Raw genomic sequence first — 23,217 nt, 5'->3', positions numbered from 1 at the left:
AGAGCACCATTTGTTGCCACATCTGTGGTGCATGGTTGATTTGTTGACCCTTGTTGAGTTCAGTGTTGGTGAAATGCATTGGAAGCAAATTTTTCCAAGATCATCATCTTGTCCCTAGTGAACAGCTTCCAGAAAGGGGCTTCATCATCCAGCAGAGCTGGAACTGAGTTTTCTTCCTACCTCTCTTTTACAACAGGGTAAGTTCATTCATGTCTGTAGTTCTGCTGTTGGGTGGCACAAGGTGGAAATGAAACTTCCACCTAACCACATATTAGGTAGGTAGCCATGCAGCTGCTAAATGATTGAGGTGAGTGTTGACACTAGTCTCTATTCCTTTCATAGTAGTGTTTTAGAAATGCTGTGCAGAATGATGAGTTGCAGGAGTTAGTCTGTAACCCTTGCTCATCAAGTGTTCTGTACTTTCTTCTTAAGTTAGTTCAATTAGACAAACAATATCAATTCAAGCATCAACAGACACTCAAAGAGAATTGAGTTCATTTCTACATCATCCAAAGGCCATCCTGACTCCTTCTAATCCAGAAGGAAATCCTTCTAATGCACACAAATGCAAGGGGAAAAAGTACAGCCATGATAAATACTGATCTGTGAGAAGCAACTTAAATACCTGAATGCGACAGTACCTCAGTGAACTACTGCTTCTAGTCTGGGAGGAGTTTCAGGATCCTACCAGGACCCCACAGGATTATTGACCATCAAACCAGATGAACGAGTTCCTATGCAGGGTGTTAAAGCAACTGAGTCCCTCCCACTGGGAAGTGATAGGGCTTCTGTGTATATAAGAAAACAATAACAGACATGTAGAACAAATAGGATTATGGTTGTGCATTAATTATAAACTAATTAGCCCCCTTGTTTTTAGACAAGTCCTACTTTATAAAAAATCAGGTGAAGGGATTTCTGGCATATATTACTTACCAAAGCTTTGTTAACATCTCACCACCTTTAATCCCTCTCTGTTCTTACTTGTATTTAGTAATCTATCTGAATTAGCAGCAGTGTGACCCATTCTCTGCAGAGGCCAGACTGCCAGCTTATAGAAATTACTGAAACGAGGCGCCAAAGTAATGTAAGGACAAATGCCTCCTCGTACAGATTGGCATGAACACTGGAGGCAGCATTTGAGCGTAATATTGACTAATTATTTAACCGTGAGTGGCAGCTCTGAACATTGTGTTCTTTTTGCTTCGCTTCCCGCATTTACTGTGAATCTAATTACTAAGGGAGCAAGTATTTCTTCTCAGGTCGCTGAAAACACAGCAGCTAGCTTTGGGAAAGTGCATGGGATACAAAGTAGAGGCAGCAGCAAAGTGTGTGCCAGCTCGTTCTTGTACTAGAGCTAGTACTGGTTTGTGAGCACTGCTACTCGCAGAGAAGGGAAAACAGGTGTTTGCAGGAATCTGGTCTGAAAACCCAAAAGCTGCTAACAGGAGAAAAACAGATCCTGGACTAAATATGCATGGTTTGAAATGAGCAGCTTAGATTATCGGGAATATGACTTCTTGTTGTTCTTATCCGTGGGGCTTGACTCTTTAGTGATAATTCTGTATGAGATGTGAACAAGAAATGTCCCCAGCTGCATGTGCTTCAGTAGGGGTCATGTGAATCAGGGGGTACGACCCTTAAGAGGGGTGTAAGCTTCTGACATTCACTTTCTGTACAAAAGTGAAGTACTGACACAGGCTGCCCAGAGAGGGGGGGGGGTGTCATTGTCCCTGGAGGCGTCCAAGTACAGTGGAGATGTGGCACTGAGTGACATGGTCTAGAGTAACCACAGACACGGGTCGATGGTTGTACTGGTTGATCTTATTGGTTTGTATATCTTAATGATTCTATGAAAATCTCCATGCTATAGAGGGAAACTTTCTGGATTTAAAGGAATACATATGTACAGTGTTAATGTAGATCCACAGAATGATAGGAAAAATCCTTCAGCTAAATGCCTCGTGGAAGACTTTGGTCCTTGGGCTTATTTGGAGAGCTCTGGGAGCAGCTGTAGGTGCCCTAGCAATGGAAAAAAGCTTGCTGCCCAGACCCTGTGATCCAGACTGCGCACACCTATGCTTCCCTAGCAGATTAACCATCAGTTGTGGCAGGGTATGGATGTTGTTGGGTAAAAAAGACCACATTGCTGATGCCTTGAGGTGCATTCTTGGAGACTAGAGTCATGTGCAGTATAAATATATCCTCTTACCGTTTCATCTGGAGTCAGATGATGCCAGACTATTATATTAAATGCTGCGTTGTAGTGTGTATGCTAAGGATGACTTTGTGAATGATACTTTTTTCCACAATATATTAGGCGGAAATCCCCTAGCTCTAAATCAGGGTGTTAATGCCAACCATATCTCTTACTTCCTTTCCATTAAGTTTTATTGAGTTAGTTATGGTTGCTTCTTGCTGATTTTCCTCTGGGAGAAACATACTGGCTGTCTTTCTTGAAAGTGCCCACTGGGTGATTTTAACTATAGGGGTTATTGAGACATGCCAGGACCAGGATGTCAAGGTTGGCCTTCAGCTTCTGTCTCTGTACTGCTGGAAAATTTATTTCTCAAGTAAAACAATTGCCAAAAACCCATTAGATAACTTGATGTCTTTTGTTGCTGGTTATTTCCAAAGTCTGCTGCAGGGCTCCGATCCCAAAAATCACTTATAATAAACTTGCAGTTGCTTTGTTTGTTTGTTTTAATTTAAGGTACATTTTCTGCAAACACAAAGCTGCGCTGCTCTCTTTTTGCCCTTGATGCTGAGTTGGTTGTGCATATTAATTAAGGGCCAATTGGAAAAGCAAATGCAAAGCAGTGCAAAATGTGACTGAGCACATGTGCTGTGCTGCAGTCTGCAGTGTTCTGTGTTGCACCACTTTTTGATGGGGTTTGAAAAATTACAGGTGAAAACATACTCTTCCTTTATTAGCCACTATTATGCGAACCATATGGCTTAAACTGAGGAGTAAATTGCACCTGGCATGTATCAACCTACCATGTCTCCAGAAATGAAGATCATTTTTTAAGTGTAGACTAAAGGGGAAATGAAGGTGGGTTGGTGTTGTTTGCACAGATTTGGTGGTGCTGGCACTGCCATACATTTTTAAGGTCATGGTACAGGGTTGCTGGGATGATGCAGTACCATACAGTAAGCTTCTATAGGAATGTTATGTACTGATGTGCACATGCATCCAACTTTATATATTCCTTCATAAAATCAGAATCATAATCATTCTTGTATGTGTAGAGCGCAGCATGTGATACACAACATGAATCTTTGCAGAGTATTTGCGTATTGGTGTGCTGCTGCTGAGCAAAGTTCAAGATGAGACCTTGACCACCCTTGCCTGCCTTGTCATGGAAGAATGCATGCTGTCACGTTGTGCAAGGTTCCCTGAGTTTTAGAAATCTTCCTATCTCAAAGCAGCCTATTTGCTGTTACCTGGAGTCAAGGAGGAATTAGGCTTTTGATGCACTGTTTGGTACTGTATTGTTTTGTGCTGAGTGTGGTTTTTACCACTGCATCATTGAGGTCATGGTCCCTCTTAAAGGTGGCACCCTGGATCAGGTGGGAACCACAGACCTGGTTTGCCCTGGAGATGGCATGCGTTTCCTGTTCTCTAAGGGGGGGTTGTGAATACAAGCACTCTGGACACACAGGATTTGTGTTGTTACCGAGCAAATGAAATGCTTCTTCCTCATTCTCCAGAATTAATTGTATTTTAATAGGTCTTCAAACACATGCTGTTTTCCTCTGTCTTGGGACAAAGATGTCTGTTAAGCACTCTCTCAAAGTCGCATCCAGATCTGTTCTCTCTTGGAGCTGTACAGGCTTGTTAGGTGTTTCCTCTCTGCTGCTTCTTGAGTTTGATTAAGGCCCTGTTGGTACTGAAGGGCATTTGATAAGACCCACAGCCTCAGTGTGCAGGTAAAGCTTGAGACCATCCTCCACCTCACTTTTGTCTGCCTTCTCATGCGTTGAGGTGCTCCAGCATGGGCAGCATCCCACGCAGGGTGAGATCTCACTTCCTATCGCCACCTCGCCCAGCTGCCACCGCCAGAGAGCCTCTTCGATCTGACAGCAGCCACTGCCAGCCTAGCATCAACTGGGAGCTAAAAATAACACAGCATGGAAAGAAAACCAACATCTAAATATAAATCTGTAATGCCTCAGTAGGGAGCACTGCGTTTCCTAATCATTCGGTCAAATTGTCTAAAGATTGATTAATACTGGAAAGCTTTTTGTATCCACCTTGGTCACCAGTGCCTCCTTCCCTCCAGCACTTTCTTGGGAAGGCAGAGGTTTTCTTTTCTTCTGTCTGGGTTCTCCAGCAGCCCACACTATGCTTGTGCACCTTCGCTACAAAGCTGCGGAGAATTACTTCCCAGCAAGGAGCACATCTGGGCAAGAGGAGGGGTCTGGAGGGCACAGCTCCCATAAAGTCAGACTCGCACCACCTGGGCTTGTCACCCACAGGTTGAATGAAGCGACAAGCAGACATCAAGAAAATGGCGAGAGTGTTTTTCCCCAGCCTATCATCTGTCTGCCTTTGAAAATCAAAGGCTAGAGAGATTTCTTCCCTCAGCAATGCATGCCAAGCAATCGTGCTCCATTGTTGTCGGCAGATTTGTTTTTGTGCACTTCAGACAGGAAGAACGGCACTCATGGGGCGAGGAAACTGGCACAGCGCGAGCGAGGTGGGAAGAGAGGAAGGAGCCAGCAAGTGGCAAAGAAATCTGCCACGGCTTCGCCACGTTCCCTAGCAACTCGTGCCCTGGAGAGTCACTTGCGATGTCTCCTCTTTATCAGCACAGCTGCATGCAATGTACAAGCCTCGCCGCGGTCTGGCTCGCTCTATTTTGGGTTTAAAAACCGAAGCGTGTGATTGCAGTGCTGTCATGGACATAAGGACTTTGGATTGCTCTCTTGCACAGATGGGAGCAATTCACAGGGAAGGCTGGGAAAGTGACTTTCTGTTCTTGCTTGAATGTTGTCTGGTACCGGCTAGTAAATACCACCTTGTGGCTTTAAGATGCCATGATGAGTCGATCAGAGAGCTCCCTTTGCCATGCATTTTTACCATAAGGCAGCCTTGCAGGGATGGGCTTACATGGGTGCTTCTAGAGTAACTTCATGTCCTGCCAGCCACTGCAGACACACGTGGGTCTTTGCACATCAGACACATGGTGCTTTCTTGCTGTCTCGGGCACTTCTGTTGATTTACCAAATGTTTCTCTGCTCCTGGTCAGGCTTGCTGCACCCTGCGACGTTCCAATGGGGATTCATCATGGAGTGCCAGATGAGCATTCCCAGGAGCCTGGACAAAACCCCCCCATTTGTGTAACACAAGGTTACAGCCCACGAGTTGGGTCCTCTGGATGTGAGCTGCCTCATGGACTTGGAATTTAAGCTGGAGATGGAACATTTTGGAACTGGTAAAAAGACAGGCACTGTGCCTGTTTAGGACCCAGCTTCTTTGTCTTGCAAGTTCTGAGCAAAGTTTATTTGATTTAGAGTCTGGAACAAAACTATAAAACAGCTTCACACATGATCTTCCTTTCTGGTAAGCAACTTCAGCCCTGAAGATGATCCATAGGGCCTTCAGCTGGCTTTGCTCAACTTCACGCAGAACCTGTCACAACTGTTACCACAGTCACAGAAGCATAAACAATAAGGCTGGAGCTTGCTTGAAGATCTATTTGTCTGCTGCTCAGAGATGGGATCAGCTCTGCCTGAGCCATTCTTCAGAAATATAGAAAAGCCTCAGTGATGGAAATTACAGCTTTTCCACAAGAAATCTCTTCCAGCGCTTTGCTGTCCTCGCTTTTTCTCCTCCTCCACACTGCAGATGCTCTAAAATGCCCGGGTGGTTTTCAGATGTGTCCAGCAAAAGGAAGGTATATGAGTGCCCTATTTAATAGTATAAAACAAATGCAGAGGGGCAGGAAGGGAACATGGACAGCAGATCACATAGTTTGAGGAAGAAAGGAAGAGGGAGATGTCTGCAAAGTATTTGAGGTTCACAAAGTTTTTAGGTGTGCTTTTGAAATTGACTTGACCGTTGGGATTAAGGTTAGGTGAAGAGGAAGGTGGAGGAAGCATGCTTGCTGTGAGACCTGCTCCAAGGGGAAACTGACCCCGCAAGAAGAAGCCCTGAAAGCCAGGTTAGTCTAAGCTGAGAAATAGTAGCAGGAGTTCATGAAAGCCAGTCTGAGGGGGCACTGTGGTGAACTAAGTAAGCCCTAAAGCATCTATCACCTGCAAGGAAGCAGATTTCAATCACCCATATCCCCAGAGAGAGTGGGGTCTTAGCCTGTAGTGCTTGCTTTTTGGTCTGGCATCCTGGGAGCAGGTTTTCTCCCTGCATTGCTCTTGTTGACTCAAATAGTGCCTCTCAGCCGACGTACACCTGAGTACATTGCTCACTTTGGCACACTGAGCTAGACCCTCTGCTGCTGTGTAAATCAGCGAGTTCCCTAGAGCAGCTCTGATTTGCACTGTCTGAAAGTCTAGCCCATCCTTTAGAAGTAAATTCTGTAAGCAGAATTATATATATCTCTTTGTTTTTCCCCTTCAGCCTTTGCTCAGTCAACCTGCGAGCTGCTTAATCATTAACAAACAGAAGGGGCCTGCTGCTGTTGTTGTGGTTGAACAGGACATGAAAACGTTTCACAGACAAAGCGATCTTTTTAATGCATCAAAGTGGTCCAGACACGATGCTGTGTCCTGCTGCAGCCCTCGGCCTCCTCAGCTCTAATTGCACACACCACCGCCTCTTTCAGTTCACTCCAGTCTGCACAAAGTACTGCTTGACCAATTAGCGAGATAAGTTCGTCTCTAGCCCAGGAGGGATGTGGACAGCCTTCTTCACTGCATCTTTGTACATGGAGGAATGTTTTGACAGCTAAACATGGATCTTGTTGAGCTGTCAGTTCTGCTAACTCTCTCAAGTGTCTCTTATTTATTGAGTCATCAGGCTCTTCCTGACCTCCTCAAAGTCAACCCCAGCCTGGCACGAAAGACAGCACAGAAATGCAGCTAGAGCATGGCCTTCTGAGCAGGGCGAGTTTCTTCAAGCATTTGATGCCTTGAACAGCGCAGATCATTAGGTCTGTAAGTCAGTGCAGCGGCTGTGCCCTCAGGCTGGCAGCAGTCTTAGAGGCTGCAGCTGGGGAAATTCAGATTCCTTCCCTTAGTGCACAGCCTGTTTGGGTGCCAAGATGTTGGGGTTATTTAAGAGGCCAATGGCAAAGCAGGGGACCAAAGAAAATGGTCTGAATCCAGGTAGCCCTGCATCCCCTTCTGGCTCCAGCACTGAGCTATAAATTTCTTCTCCTTTTGCTTCATTCTTAACTCCTCCTTACTCTTCATTCATCCTGAGTCTGGCTTGGAGGCCGTAGGTACTTGTACAGTGCAGAGCACAATCACCACAGAAAAGTATGTACATGCTTACCTTCGGGAATGCTGTGGCCACAAAGTAGTTTTGCATTTAAAAAGCATGCTGGGCACATGGTGGGTATGGGATCATGTGGTATGTGCAGCAGGAGAAGCAAAGGGGAACATGTGCCATTTGAACCCCTTATAGCCCTTCGTTGTGGGAGCCAGGTGAGGTTAAGGTATGCTGCTGTGATCTGAGTGTACCCTGCTACCTTAGCAAAACCACGTGTGTATATGTCCAGGAGCATCCTGTAGGCTGAAACTGTGGGATTTTGGTAAACAGTGGAGAGTTCTTGTACGAGCAAGCTCTTTCAGTAATATCAAGCTGTGGTTGATACCTCGCATTTGCTCTTGCTTTCCTGCTTGCTCCCTGCTGTGAGGATGCTGTTCATCCATCCTTCCATTTCATCCTGCTCCATTGCACGTTCATCCTCCACAAAACACTTTCCTTCACGGACTGACTGCTCACAGCTCGCTCTCCGTGGGATCTTCCCAGCCCTGGAATTCCTAACCAGCTTGCACTTTCTTCCTCTCCTCTAACACCAGGGTCTGTCTCAAGTCCCCCATTGCACACTGCCTTCTGATTATCCTTCCACTTTTTGTCAACACTTCTCTCTTGCCTTTGAAGTTCTGCCATTTTGTAACTGTTATTTTGGTGTTGGAAAAGGTTGTTTTTTTTCCCATCTCCTTCCCCATGTTGTGAAAGTCCTCAATCTAGCTCTGACCTTGACCTGACAGCTCCTGAGGCTCTGCTCCAATGACCCTCTCCTCCATCTTCCAGCAGGGTCACAACAGCACAGCCAACTCACATCTTTGCTCCTCTTCTCATGGGTTGCAAGGACAAGCTTGAGACCCTCTGAATATTTAATACTCATGGTGAAACATCCTGCAGCATTTTCCAGTAGGCCGTAGCCCCTTCTTCTTTGCCTTCCTGGCACGCTTTGACCTCCAGGTGGGACATGCAGGGTCCTCAGCCTGTGGTTTCGTCCAAGGGCAAATCGATCCTTGGTTCCCACCTCCCACCAAGTGTGGGAAATTCTTGAGCCCAGACAGTGTTTCAGAGGAGACTTGAGGCTTTTATCTGAGTAATACTTAACTACCCTGGACTGTACTGCAAGAGAATTATGACTTTGTTGAGAAATTTCTACAGCAGTGAGCCAAATGAGAGATCATTTTCATAAGTACATTGGGCGAAATAAATGATAATCTAGATGACAGGCATTTGCCCTGGCCTTTTTCCCCAAGAGCAGTAAGAAATTTGGCACTGCTTTGTTCTGAAAATGTTATTTCTGATTATCCTGGGGTAATTGATACTAAAGCATACACAGGTCCCTTCTAGAGCAGCACTGCTCCGGCTATTGATATTTGCAAGGGGCTGCAGCCTTTTGCTCTCTCCTGCTTATTTTCTCCTCTATTATTTCCTCTGCTCCCAATGAAGCTGTTCAGTCTCATCTTTTTCCTTGCTGCCAGTGTGTCATAGCTTCTGCCTGACAGTGCGTAGTGTTGCGAGCATATGCAAGTACATCTAATGCCTTGCTGCTGTACGCTTTCCTTGTCTCTAACATGAGCAAGAAGCATTATGTCTACAAGCAAATCCTATTCTGATGGACATCTCTGTTTCACCAAAAGTTGAAAAGCTCTTAATTGCCAGTCATTATTATCAACTGCAGCCAGGTAGTTTTGTCGTAGCTTGGTCCAGAGATGTGGAGAGGCCAGGGCTTGCTGGCGGGTGGTATTAGTGAGCCACTGTGAGCTACTGATCATGTACAGTGAGTTGTTCTTCATGAATTAAACTGGAAATGGTCATTGCAAATGGTGCTTGACATGATGGCTGGGATTCGGGCAACCTCGAGGTACCTGGAGAGGGCTCTTTATATGGAGAATTAATTGTTTTAAATGCTATAAAGCTGTAGTAATGCAGTGCAGCAACAAAACCATCCACATGGATAGTATGAAATGAAGACACCCTAGTTGAGGCAGAAATTAGAGAATGAATTCTGTTCTTTTCTACTTTACAAATTGTCTTGAGCCATATCACGACTCTGCTCTACAATCTTTCACCACAGCATTTTGAGGTGCAAGCAAATGAGTTCTCCTTTGATTTTGAAGAATGTCTTCTCATTATTATTATTGATTTTAGAATAGCAGTCTTCTCATTATTACTTGCAAATTCTCTTTTCCATCACTAGAGACAGTGTCATTTTGGATAGGTTTTATTACACTTGAAGCATGGTTCAGCTGAGGGGTGAGACAGTTATATGGCCTGGGCAGCATCCAGATGTCTGGACTGTCTGTCAAGTTTCAGCCTCCTCTCCCTTGGCTCAGTCACTGGGGAGGCTGAAAGTCAAGTGAAAGCTCATACTCAGTGCTCACCCTCTCTGATGTCTTTGTAGCTCCCCATCTGCTTTCCAAAGGAATTTCTACTCATATTGCTAAAGGGCTTGGGATCACACAGTAGCTATTTCAAGAAATAGTCTGTGCAAACCTAAAAGAAAAACAGCAAACTCTCTTAAGAAGAAAGCAGCTGCACGGGAGGAAAAAAGAACGTGATTCTGGGATCAGAACATGAGTAAAATAGAAAAATCTTCTTGTTCTGACAAAAGGAAGACATTTCTGAGGCCAGCAGGAATATAATTTGCTTTTGCCATGGTATTGTTTTAGCTAATATTATTCTTATAGTTTTTATTTATATAACAAAACACCTCCTGGGCAATGGAGGGGCATGCTGGGAGAGCTGTGTTTCTTTTGAAGACATAATCTTACAAGACAAAATGTAGACACGTGAGTGGAAGAAGACACAACTTGGCAACCAAAGATAATTAACAATAGTCATAATTTGTACTCATTCAGCATCTTTCATTCAAGGATCTCAAAGCATTTTGTAATCATGAGTTCATTGAGACTCTCAAACTCTCTTGAGACAGCCAAGCGTTATGAAGAACATTTAAAACAGCAGGGTGCAGGATCAGACTGGTTAAGAATATTGCTGAGGATAAATTTCAGGAATCCTGCCCTCCAAGCCTGTGGGTGATGAACCAAGTGTCTGCTCCAGCCTAAGAATCTCCTTTTTTTCTTTTCTTCCTTTAATTTATACATATGTATTATCTTTCAATGTTAAGCAAAATATGTAGTCTTCATTTAAGTCACTGCCGTCCTGGGAAGTGTAATGGCCCATGTCACAACTGACTAAAAGTGAGACTGCAGATAGTGGGTTAAATGCATTTGGTTAACCATTTGTTTGCTGTTGTAGTTTTCACATGAAAAAAAACTTAGATTGAAACCTGTCTTGATGATGGAAAGTGATGTGATTTTAACTTTCTTTGTGTATTAAAACAGAAACCCATTTGCATATTTTAAGTATCTTTTCTAGCATATTCAGGCATCTGGCAAGAAAGCTATATTTAAACTGTTAATACAGTATGAATGCAAGTTTCACATGCAAAATTAGTCCCATTAAAATGGTGAGATTTATTTTTCTTTTGAAACAAGTGATGCCCCAGCAATTCTGTTTTTGTTACCTGATAAGGCACTGCAGCTGGGACGGCCAATTTTTTCAGGAGGCGACGAACCTGAACCACAGAGCAGGTGGTGCTCACGGCCCAGGCACCCCATCAAACCCCTGTCACCGCATGGGGAATGGCGGTGAGCTCCCTCGTCGCTGTGGTGCACCAGGGAAGGAAGGCAGCGCACCATGGGGGTGTGCGTGCCTGTTGTGTGGTGTCATTCTTCATTCTCTGTCAGAATGATTGAGCTCTGCCTTTGTGAAATGCTTTGCAAATGAAAAACTTAAGTCGGAGCCAATCTCGGTTAACTCCTCATGTTATTGGGTTGGTTTTGGAGGGATATGTTTTGAAAGGAGTGTACCTAGTCTTGGTGGCTTTACTGTGGCAGTGAATTGTCCAAGCAAGTTATGTACTGTGTGAGCAAACATCTCTTTTTTATTGTTATGATTTTAGGAGTGTTCTCACTTTCACCAGTTGTTTTGGTACTTGCCCTTTGAGATAGGAATGTGGCTTGGTTGGTTTGGGAGCCCATGAGCCCACTTAGAGGAGTCGTTCGCTGTGACCAGAGTTGCCCACATCTTTCAATAGTACCTACCTGGATTTACAGGAGGGAGTTCATGTCCCCAGGCAAGAAGCCCTAGATGGCTCTAAATATCCTGAGGTGCATCGACAACAAGGAATGAATTCAAATCCATCTCCAGCACTTCCCCATGCTTAGAACTGAGGCTTTGAGGCTCTCTTCTCCTATGGATGCTTATGGTTCCTACTCTAAAATATAGATTTTGACCTGCTGATAGCAGTAAATATAATATTTAATTAATTGATGTTTTGAAGGTAGCCAGTGAAAGCCTACATTATAATGACTTCATGGGGAGTTGATAAGTGTGCTATGTCTTTAGTGCTGGTGGTGATGCGTGGGAATGAGAGAGTGCTTGACTCTGAGCCCAGAGAGATGTAGCAAGGCAAGCAGCTAAAGGAGAATAAAGCCTACTATCTTGAAACAAATAAAAGAGCAAACACAGGGCTTCCTGATGTAGTTTTATGAAGGAGAACGAGGTCTTACAATGAAAAACTTAGGGCTAATATAATGCATTCTTTTTATCCATATATTCATAAGGTGGTGATGCTTCATTCCCCTCTCAACAGTACCATCCAGCTTGAACCTTGAATTGTAGCTATTGAAATGTGTCCTGCCAAAGTAAGTGGGGTTAATAGGAAAAACAAAACAAAAAGAACAACAAAAACCAACTTGCTCTTCTTTTTGTATGAGATAAGCCTTGACAAGTAAAGCGTGTTTATGTAATGATAAAGCCAAGAGGCCCCAAGCAAGATCAGGCACTGCTGCAATTGTTTCTGTATATACATTTAAGCAGCAATGGGACATTAAAATGTGGCATTTTATAGGCGTTCTTATTTGAAATGTAGTTTAAATCTGCTGTTTCCCGAGATAACATGTCAAATGCATATTACTTGGAGATTTGTTTGTTTTGCATTTTCTAATTAGAAACAGTCAGTGTTGCTCCATAAAAGTAGCTCATCTCCTGTTAACCCTGAGTATTATTGACAAACCACAGTGTCCGGCAGAAACAATGACTCTGCAATAGAAGTGGAAGCTGTCATTTAACACAGCCATGCTCAGTGCATCAGCTAGTGTTGTTTACAGCTCATCCAGCTTCTGTAACACCTAGTGGAGGCAGCCCGCTCTTCTAGGTTCAAATCATAAGTAAGAATGTGAAGAATAGAAAGAAAATCCATTTAGTGTGTTTGCATATAAGAGAATGCAAACAATCCAAGGACAGAACAGTCACTCTCGTTTATTAGTGTGCTTGACCATTACTAAAAGACATCGCAGCAGCTTGGAGAACTTTGTAAGCCCTGAATAATTGACAAAGAAATGTCATTAAGCCTGATTTGCAGAGTACTTAGTGTGCATATATATGGTGATTCTATTTAATTCAATATCTATACACGGAGGCCAACACTTTGTTTTCATGACTACAAGCTAAAAGCTGGCTTCCAGATAGTCAAAATAAACATTCTGGCTCTACTGTCTTAATTTTACAGACAAGATACCTTGCCTTCCACCTGTCTGCATCTCTACTTCAAGTGTAGAAAAAAAAGGACTATTTGCCATAATTGCAGGCTGTGAACTTAAAGCAGAGATATCTAATTTACTATTATTATTATTGCACATATTTTGTGTAACACTGCCACAAGAGATTGTTGAAAATCGGAGCTTAGCAGGATTTGAATAAGACTGGGAATGTGCGTGGATAACCAAGTGAGGATAGAGTTACAATAATGAAGTTTAAAAATAAAGAAAAATATCCTCTAGAGCTTTGGAGTAGTTACAAAACTGCCCTATTTCAAAGCATGCCACTGTTTAATAAATGAGGGCTCTGCTGCCAGTGCTGCCCTCTCTGGATTACTGGTTTGCTCTGGGAAGTGGTGGCTGTGGGGGCACCGATGGTTTGCCCCACTCTGGCCCATCCCAAGGGAAGCTGCTCTCACAGCGGCCCAAAAACTTGTTATTTTGTGCCACTCGTGGGCAGGAGGTTGAAGAGGTTGGTGGATATCCCCTCTTTCAGGGCAGCTTCCTATTGACGAATGATTCTCTGAGCAGGAATAAACCCAGGAATGTGAGTGTGGCAGGAATCGAGGCAGAATCGTCTTTTCAGGAATCTGTATGTACTCAGGCAGCTGTGACTTTTCACTGGGAAAATAAATCAAGAATTAAAATATATTATTTTTTTCCAGCGCATCTCCTCTGTAAGAGGGTTCAGTTGGCCTTAATTATAGACTGAATTACAGCTGCAGGCAATCGTTATTTCTTTGGGAGCTCAGCTCGTAGGAGAGATGCGGCACCATGCTGAATTTTTTTGGTCTCAAAAGTTTGCGATTGTTTTGGACAGTCAATAACTTAAATGAAAAAGTATGGTCTTTGTCAGGCCACTGAATAAAAAATGAGCAAAGATGTTTTTTAACCGTTTATTTAACTGACGATGAGTGCTGGTGAGTGAAGTGAAAGGAAAGTGCTAACTTCATGCAGATGAACAAGTAGAAAAAAATGAAATGGAAAGTAAGCATCAGTTGAGACGTTTCTGGCTGCTTTTCAATTCCAAATTGGGCTAATTCTACCTTCTGAAAAGAAGATAATTTCCACGTTTCTGTAATTGGGAACACATAATTGAAGTGATTTTCTCTCCAAGAGAAGAAACTTCTGCAGCATTTGCAAATGGACAAGAAAAATGACCGCATACGGTGTACTCAGAGTGATGCGCATTGATGGTAGGATCATCTTCAGATGTCTTTGCAGATTTTGCACTGGGATTTTTACCCATTTGGGTGAAAATTTGTATGTGGATGGGGAAAGTTTGTGCTGGGGAATGCAGCCCACTCCCTCCAGAGCTCCTTTTGTCTGGGCAGCCAGAGCACCAGAGGCAGCTGCTTACCAGCGAGGTCTGGAGTACAGAGCACGTAACAGAGAAGTGCTGAAGAAAGTTTCAACTCCACGTACCAAAATACTTGTGCGGCAATTCCACGTGACTGCTTCTTTTGACCTGGCTTTTTAGGAACTGAACTTTAATGAGGAAGATGAACCAGATGTTGTTGCACTGCTTGGAGTGGCACAAGCGATTAACTCACTTCCTTTTGTTTGTAACATGAAGATATTTTCTGCCACGGAGTTTAACCCTTGGAATGCTGGCAGTTCCTAGTCGATCTATTTGTAAACGCATTGACATCTGCAAACACAGCTGCATTTGTTATGCTCTTCCCAATGTTGCTCCATATAGTGAAAAATAATACTCAAGTGTTTCTAAAGCATGGCCCCTCTTTGCAGATCAGGGCTATCTCCATTCTCATGAGCCGCTTTATGATCCCTGGTGTTGGCTGGGATGCTCGGAGGATCTGGGAGGCCGCTCAGCACAGAGCACAGCTTTGAGCTCTCTGTGTCTCAGGCGCAGTGTACACTGAAGCATTGTGGAGCGAAGAGAATGCATGAAGATGATTGTGGCAGATTAGGCAGTAAATTGTATTTCTAGACAGCCTTGATCATGGTACAGATTGGGAGAAAACAGGGGAAGTTTAATAAACAATAGCACAACTGTTTTGTAAGGAAAGCCAGAATTATATTTTTACCCCGACCTAACAAAAGAGGAGGAAGGAAACTGTTTTGCTGAAACAAGCATTCTAGATCCACTAAGGATACACTTTTCTATGTTTGTGTGCGTGCGTGCCCCAGCAAACTCAACAGCATGTTCATATGCATGAAATGCATTTTCCTGGAGGCACATAGTCAGCATGTGCCATGCAAGGAGAAAGAAGATGTGCCTAGCATTGCTTAAATGGTCAAAAAGGCGTAGCATTTTAGTCAAAATAAGTTAAAATGTCTCCTAATGTTGTGGTTGGTGTATGTTGATTTTGCTGATGTTGAATACTGGATAAGAAACCTGCCCAATCTGGAAAAGTGCAATGTAGGTAAAATATGAGAGCAACCTTTTTATTGTGTGCGTGAGGATACACGGTAAGAGAAATCTGCAGAGAAAGTCTGCAGATTTTGACCTTTTGTTTTAAATGGTACAACCTGAGCCCTTCCTGAAGCAGACACGAGAAGCCTCCTGCTCCAGAGATGTGGAGACTGGCATGAAGGAGAGGCACAGGCCCCACAGCGATGCCATCCTCTGTGATAGGTCTGGATTCCTTCACAGGATAGCACTGGTCATTCCATTGTGCTTGGAAACTAAAAGAAGATGAAATGATGCTTTAAGATGCTCAGATGCTAGATTGATTTTTCAAGCTAATAAATCCTTGGCTGCTCTTGCTGTGTTAAAATGTATGTTCAGGCAAGATTCGTGATCAGCTTTCAGGAACAAGAGAGCAAAGGAAAATATGCACTTCTTCCAAGTTTAAATGTTTTGTATTTGGCAGCCTTAATTGCCTTATTAATTAACCTTTTCTTTTATTAAGGTTACATTATTTATTATTTCTAATGAAGCAGTTGTCAATTAGCCTTCTAAGAACAGCCACAAAACAGGGTCCAAGGGCACCTGGTTCTGCTGGGTTAAGTGCCTGGCTCTGAAACTCTTTGTCAAGTGAATGACCTTACCCACACCAAAATGAAGTATCCCACAAAGGTGGCACTTACGTGACTTTGAAAGCAAATATAAGCACTGTGCAAGCAGATCTTACATAGTCTTCTGGGGAAAAGAATCCAACCTGGGGCTTTTTCCAAGTGCTCTTTCTACCAGGGGAACCATGCTACCCAATTCATTCGTGCACTGCTGCTCCATTAGAGAGCAAGCGATAGGCAGCAGCAGGCACAACTGTCCTATTGTGTGTGTACAGCAAATCCAGCACTTCCAAGAAGTGCAGCCATGCTACTGCACTCATAGGTGCTGCATGTGTGAGGGAGGTCAGGTCGACAAGAAAGAGAGGGGCTGGAACACAGCTTAGCACAGGCCCTAGAAAAATAAATACAACGAGGTCAGGAACATGCAAGTGTTTGGTTTCTTGGAGTGGATGACTGAATTATTATTGCTAAGCACTGTTGGGAGACCTTCTCCACATTGATTGATGTCTCATTTGAAATCTCCCTCTTGCCTGAAAGAAAAAAAGAGTAAAAACATTTAGTTAATTCTCTTGTACTGTTTTAAAGCTGCTGTTCTCTGTTGAACGTGACCGGCTCTATAAGAATTCATCGTGTCAGGTGTAGTCTTTATGAGCTGGATAGAGGTGTACTGTTTCTCCAGTGATATTTTTCTTCCCATTTAAATAGGTAAGGAGCACAGAAAATCGCTTACTTACAGTCTGTCATTCAGAAGTTTCTTTTATAAGATCCAGTTTTTGATGAAATTAACCATCAATTAAATCCCTTCCTTTATTCAAACGCTGCATTTCATAAACAAGTTAGCTTTCCCATGCAAGTCTTTCAAGAAAGCTGTGCACACAAGGAAAACTGATGTCAGCATGTTTTTAATCCTGAAATGACCGAGTTTCTCACTGCAGACACCAAACTTAGCTTCTTCTAAGAAACTCTTAGGCATGTGACTGTTCCTGTGCCTGTAGTTCTGCTGTTTTCCAGGGAGAGAACTCACTGAGATGGACTTTAAATATTTTATGCCAGCTGTTAGCACATGAAGGCCAAGAGGTCTCAGTTTTTAAGCGCGTACTAAAACCTTTGTGTCCCTAGCACTAAAAATCTGTGGGCTAGCTCCTGCTCTTGCAAGTGTTAACAGCAGGATTTGTGTCAAAACAAACAAGAAGAGAGCAAAACTAGCAGCTTGGAATTATCTGCCTTTGTCTATACACTCCACCACTGTAGGAATGATTGTTCTAGCCTCTCTTCTATTGCATTGTTAAATGATGGAAGCTTTTGCCAAATCCGAACTGAAATGCTTCCAAAGCCTTTTTTCAGTGTTGGAAAATGTTTGTATCAAGTTATCCTTGGAATAATATTTCTCCTTTATTTATTACTGTGTGCTACCCAGTAGACACGTAATTATGAGGCACAGAGTTCTTCTCATTCTAATAGGATATATAGCACTTTGCTGGACATTTTTAGGAGTCCATTTTCATTACATTAAATGGGATGTTTACTTGTGTGAATCCCTTGGGTTTTAAAAAAAGCAAAAAGACAATGAAGTTCAGCACTGGGCAGTCAATAGACTCTTTTACTGTAGGGGAATGCTTTTATTCCACATCACAAACTGTTTGTTCTCTCTCTCTCTCTCTTTTTTAGAGTGGGTATCCGAGCTCTGGACCCACATCAAGCACTCCTGCCTTCAGGCCTGAAGATGAGCTGGAACATCTGACAAAGAAAATGCTGTATGACATGGAGAATCCTCCCTCTGATGACTACTTTGGTGAGCAGTGCCATGTCATGTTGAATCAGTCTTTCCATAGCCTCTTTCTGTATTTAACCACGTTTGGTAATGGGGAGGGAGGCATGACAGCTGCAATGTTAATGTAGTGACATTCGTACTGATGGATTTGCTTTCCATGCTTGGGCTGGAAGTGCAATCATCCATAGGAATTCCTCTGTAATTTCAGCATAAATCTCATGCTCACTTATTGTATGTTTACTGTCTTTCTGGTTATAAAGTAGAATTCTTCAGTTTTTCATTCTTTTTGACACCATCTGTCCCCAGCCTGTAGATTACCAGGGTGAATTCAGGTTTCATGCACTTTCTTGCCCACCTGTCCCATCCTTCTCATTGCATCTGCAGAGAACCTGGCAGTGTAAATGCATTCTGCTCCTGTGTGCTGGCATAGATTAAAAAGAAACCCATTTTGAGTCAATCAGGTTGGTTTTATATGGACACCTATTATCCCAGAACTGGGTCCAGCAAATATGAGGAAGATAAATCTGAGCTGATTGAGTCATTATATCTGTCATTTTCCTCACCTGGAAAAATGATAATCAGCTGATTTCTTTGGAAAGATCATATGACCTTAGACATCTATAGGTATAAAGCATATGTCTTACCTCTGTGTAAGTGTTACAGACTATGAATCCTTCATTAAAGTCAAGAGATTTGGGCATATTTTATACATCTTGCCTGTGTATTTTGTTTTTTACTAGGCTTGAGTGTCCTGTTGTTAGGAAACAATCTGCTTTATTTTACATAGTTAACGACTAGAACTAGAACTAAGCTATTCATTTTGTCTTTTTCCCCCTTCATTTATTGCATCATTTCTTTAAAATGTCATTTAGATTGCCCTGTAGGTCTATTGGTTATAGATTTTGGTTGAACAAAAGCATTTCTGACTTAAAGAAACTTCAGTCATTTTGTTTAATTGGAAAGCAGGTGGAACCAAGGTCCTAATAAACAAGGATTTTGCAGTAAAAAGAATCTTGATTACGTGAGAAGGTCAAGATGTTCTCATCAGATGAACATTATTCTGTGAAACGGGGTAGATATCAATCCTTCTCCATCAGTATCCTTTGCCTTCCATGGTGTCCACCCTTACAGCCAAAATGTCTTCTTTGCAAATGGTGACGGTCATCAAAGCTGATGACTAGCACAGATTTAAGGTGTAAGCAAGAATGACTTTCTGAAGAGGGGATAACCAGAGAGCATTTTCCATGTTGCTGCATTTGACTTTGTCTCTGTCCCATACTTACTTGAGTTCACTCTTTAATGTTTTAAGAGGGAAGCAACAATAAACCGAACAAACATAACATGTACTTAGCTATTAGTGTGGGCGGGCAAGAAGGAGCAGCCTTTTTCCTGCTCCCTTCAGGCAAACAGCTGAAGCCCTGAAGCATGAGATTTGATTACAGTCATTTTCTTAATGCAGAACTGTAAGTGGCAAGAGCCAGTTCAGGGACTGGAGCCCGCTCCATTCTCCCCATAAGCTCAATAAGTTAGTTGGGTGAGCAGAATATTTGGAAACTCACAGGATCCAAATCCATTAAGGACCTCACCACTATACAGCCCAATGTCCTACCCTCGATTTCTTCCAGAAAGCTTGATTGAATCAGGACTTTAAAAAAAAATCTAATCTTTTTATCTTAAAGACTTCAAGCAATGGTGAGTCAACCACCTACCCTGATAAGCTGTTCTAGTGATTAATTTTCCTCACAGCTCAGAAATTGCTTCCTGAAGTGAAGCTTTAGTTTTGTTTAGCACTTGTATTTATGGAGCTGAAATACTAGGCTTTTGCAGACTAATAATGTATCACTAAGATGGTTCTGCTCTGTTTGGGAGTGTGGTACATCGAAGCTTATTCATCCAGAAGGGATGCGTGGCTCAGAGGATTGGAACATAAGGTCTCTCAATGTTAGGTCATCAATTTGGCTATCGGATGGAAGGTCAGACCAATGCCTTTCCAGTAGCTCTTAATTCAGCAGGAGAACAGGAGATGGAAAGGAGCATACAGATCGTTTGGAAACGTTGCCAATGTTGCTGTTATAAGCAGCAGCATGATCAAAGATAGAGTGATTGTGCATGATACAAGCTGCTTGGTGAAAATCAAACAACCCTAGTCGTCCTTGGGCAGATGATGCTTAATTACAAGCTGCATCTGATGGATCTTCTAATTGCACTCCGTCTATACCACTGAAGATCATCTCTGAGTCTCTAGCCTTGGCATTCTTGATGTGCAGATAAACTTTGTGTTGGGCAGAATTCCTCAGCTTTAAGCACGCTGTGCCCCATGCAGCAATTTGGGAAACATAGCCACAACTAATTATATACCTTCCAAGAAAAATACAAAACAAAACTAGCAGTGCTGGGATACAACTGCTTTTTATGGTTGGATAAAATCAAAGGGGTGGTCTGCCCTCATCCTCTTCGGTTTATTCCAGCCTGACCTACTCTCAGAGGAAAATGGTCTCTGTGATTACAACGGTGGAGGCTTTCAGATATGGCAGCACAGGCCTGGGAGTTTTATACTAATTCTGGCTTTGTCGGAGCTAAATACCCATCTACTGAGCTGTCAGCCTAGTGCCTCTCCACAACTTCATGCGGAAAGAAGAAATTAAGTGTAGGAGGAAAAAAGGAGTCTTTCAACTTTGGTTAACTGTCTGAACCAGTATCTCAGCCTTTATTCTCTGTTCTTTATTTGTTTAGCATGGTAACGTGGATTGTACAAGATTCATATGGCACATTGATCCAATAATCAGGAAAAGGACAAATGGGCAGAGACACTGACTCTGATTTGCATTAAATATCTTCTGCCTGAGGTCTAAATGCCATGGTAATTGTAGCATACCAGATAGCTGTCAGCTAATCACTTTTATTAGTTTGAATTTAGAAAACTGGATTTCAGCATATTAAAAGTTGGTTAAGAACAGATAGGTTTTGAATTGAGGAATCTAATTAACCTTGCTAGAAAGCTGCAAGGCGTTATATTAAGTCATGGAAATAATTTGTTGGAATAATTACATTTGAACTGTCAGGCTGGAGAAAGGTCATTTTACTTGCCCTGTCAGCACAGTGAGATCTTTTCCGTAACCATCTTCCTGCTGCAGTTCCACTTTCCTTATCTCTGGTTTGCCATCAAGCCGTCTTGTTTCAGCATAGGAAGATGTTCCCAGGGAGGGAGGAGGAGCAAGAGCCTAAAGTCTCTTTGCCCTGACAATGCCAGCTGGTGCTGATGGGAGACTGGGTGAGCTGAGTTTGGGAGCCAGTCAGCCAGTGCTTCCATCCAGTCTCTGCTTACCACAGCACTTCTCTGCAGCTTCTCTGAGTGCAAGTCACTGGAGGTGGTTTCAGAGACAAGGAAACTGCTGTAGCCAGTGACTGCTCACCAAAGCGTGTGTAGCTGGTAGCACATTATGGCTCATCCTGCATTCCTGAGGAGCCAGGGAACACAGTAAGCCAAGAAGCAGCATGCTGGAAGCACGCTTTGAAGGAGCAGGATCACAGTTGTTGCCTAGACTCACTGCAGCAGCATGGTCTAGTCACTGGGAAATCCTCTAGCTGGCAGTGGCAAGGCAGTGATTAATGATAGAAGTATAATCAGTGAGCATCGTAATTAAACAAATGAACAAAAAAATATGCCTTTTTAGGAGTTGAACACGCAATTCTGCTAATTCTGCTTTCCTCAGTTTTGTTGAAAGCCCACTCTTACCATACTGCATCTAAGATCCCCAGTCTTTGGTGTGTATCACCTCATAGTAGGTTATTCCGTAACGTCTAGGTTATGAAATGACTTACAGAGTGACTTCTCTCTGGAAGTCCTTGACAAATCAGCAAATTGAAGTCTCCTAAGTCTAGGCTACTGTTTACTGCTGATTCAGTTGCTGATCTGTGGTAGCTGGCTGTCTTTAATCTAATCCCTTTTTATTAGAAAGGATTCCCACATGTGTTATGCACTGTCCATTAAGGATGCTTTCTCCCTGTCACAGCCCTTTGTGTTGCTAACTGTGTAATCACAGATAGGCAAGTTGGAAGAAAAGAAAATATTTCTTGGAGTGGAAATTGAGTAAGGATGGGGCAGGAGAAATGAGATTTGCAGGAGATTAGGATAAATCTATCAAAATATTTTGTTGGCCACCATGGGAAACTACAGCCCACGATTCTGCATTTTTTAAAATGGAACACAGACCACACAAAGGTCACAACTGTTCTGGACCACCATTTCAAGTATCCTAGAAAGAAAGGACTTCTGGCAGCTTATCATTCTCTATCGCCATGCAGTCAGTGACGATTAAGACTGGAAAAGTGCCATCAGGGCTCCCCATCTTCTCTTGCTTTCTGGACTATGTCCCAGCTGAGTCACTCCCCACAACAGAGAGTTTCCCTGTCTGGTGGGAAGAGACATTTTCTGGCATTTTACTGAGCACTCTTAGGTCTACCAAAGGAGTTTTAGGTACTTGGTAACATAGCAGTTTCCTCCTGTACTGTAGGGATGCACATATGGAGAAGAAAGGTACAAATACGGTGCTCTTAAACAATAAAGGGGTCTTGATATTGTCTCAGAGCTAACAGTTCAGGAGATGTAGTTTTCTTGTGTGTGTTCATCATATGTTTCAGCTTTGATGCTGGGAGTGATGGCACAGAGTGGGGTAAAGAGCAAGGCCAACAAGCAGGATGCTTGTCCTTTTTTCCTTCTTCTCAACCCAAACCATTATGAGACCTTCAGTAGATATTTCACCTCTGCAGGCTCCTTTTTTTCCCCCTTTTTACTCTTTTTACAGTGCATTTATTGCTAATATTCCTTCAGCTACAAGCTGTTTCTGGGCAGTGGTTGTATGAGTGCCTATGGGGAATCCTTCATCCCCAACAATTCTTTGAGATGCAGCATCACAATTAAGATGATCCTGTGATCGTATGATGAGATGAGATGGAGATGAGACTGCTCGCTATGTTGTGCAGGAATAGCTGCCTTCCACTTGTGATATCTCTGTCTCTTGACATAGCACTATGGGCTAAACAGTTCTACTATCTATAAAGCGAATGCATTCTGCATCGCATTTGTGTTTTCACCAGGCATTTCTGTAAGAGGCATCCCCTTTCTTTCTGTTCAGGTAGCCTCTTAGTTATCTGAATTGCTACTAGAAGAGGAAAATGAAAGTCAGTGTATCTTGCAGGGTTCTTCTGAAAAAGTTACTGTTAAAAGATGCAACTTATTATTAAAAAAGCATAATTGCACTGTGATTTTGCCATGTAATGTGATGCATCATCATGTCTTTTGTTTAAAGGCAGGGTCTCTGGTGCAAGATAGCCGACATCCTCATCCAAACATCTGGATCAGAAAATAATAGGTTAGATTTTCAACAACTAATGAGCCAGCAGTCATTTTCTGTTATGTAACCACTCAC

General features: G+C 42.8%; 1 protein-coding gene across 9 annotated transcripts in view; it reads left to right on the top strand.

Moving 5' to 3' along the window:
• The window catches only part of LPP (LIM domain containing preferred translocation partner in lipoma), a 301,297-nt gene that overhangs the window by 213,584 nt on the left and 64,496 nt on the right, over positions 1 to 23,217 (top strand). For all 9 annotated transcript variants that reach the window (XM_072344422.1, XM_072344423.1, XM_072344424.1 and 6 more), the window contains one exon: positions 17,686 to 17,809. In XM_072344422.1, coding sequence (XP_072200523.1) covers positions 17,686 to 17,809 — 124 coding nt within the window. The remainder of the gene's footprint in view (positions 1 to 17,685; positions 17,810 to 23,217) is intronic.

Source organism: Excalfactoria chinensis, chromosome 9 (genome assembly GCF_039878825.1).
Source record: "Excalfactoria chinensis isolate bCotChi1 chromosome 9, bCotChi1.hap2, whole genome shotgun sequence".
Lineage (NCBI taxonomy): Eukaryota > Metazoa > Chordata > Aves > Galliformes > Phasianidae > Excalfactoria > Excalfactoria chinensis.
This window is presented reverse-complemented; position numbering and strand designations above follow the sequence as displayed.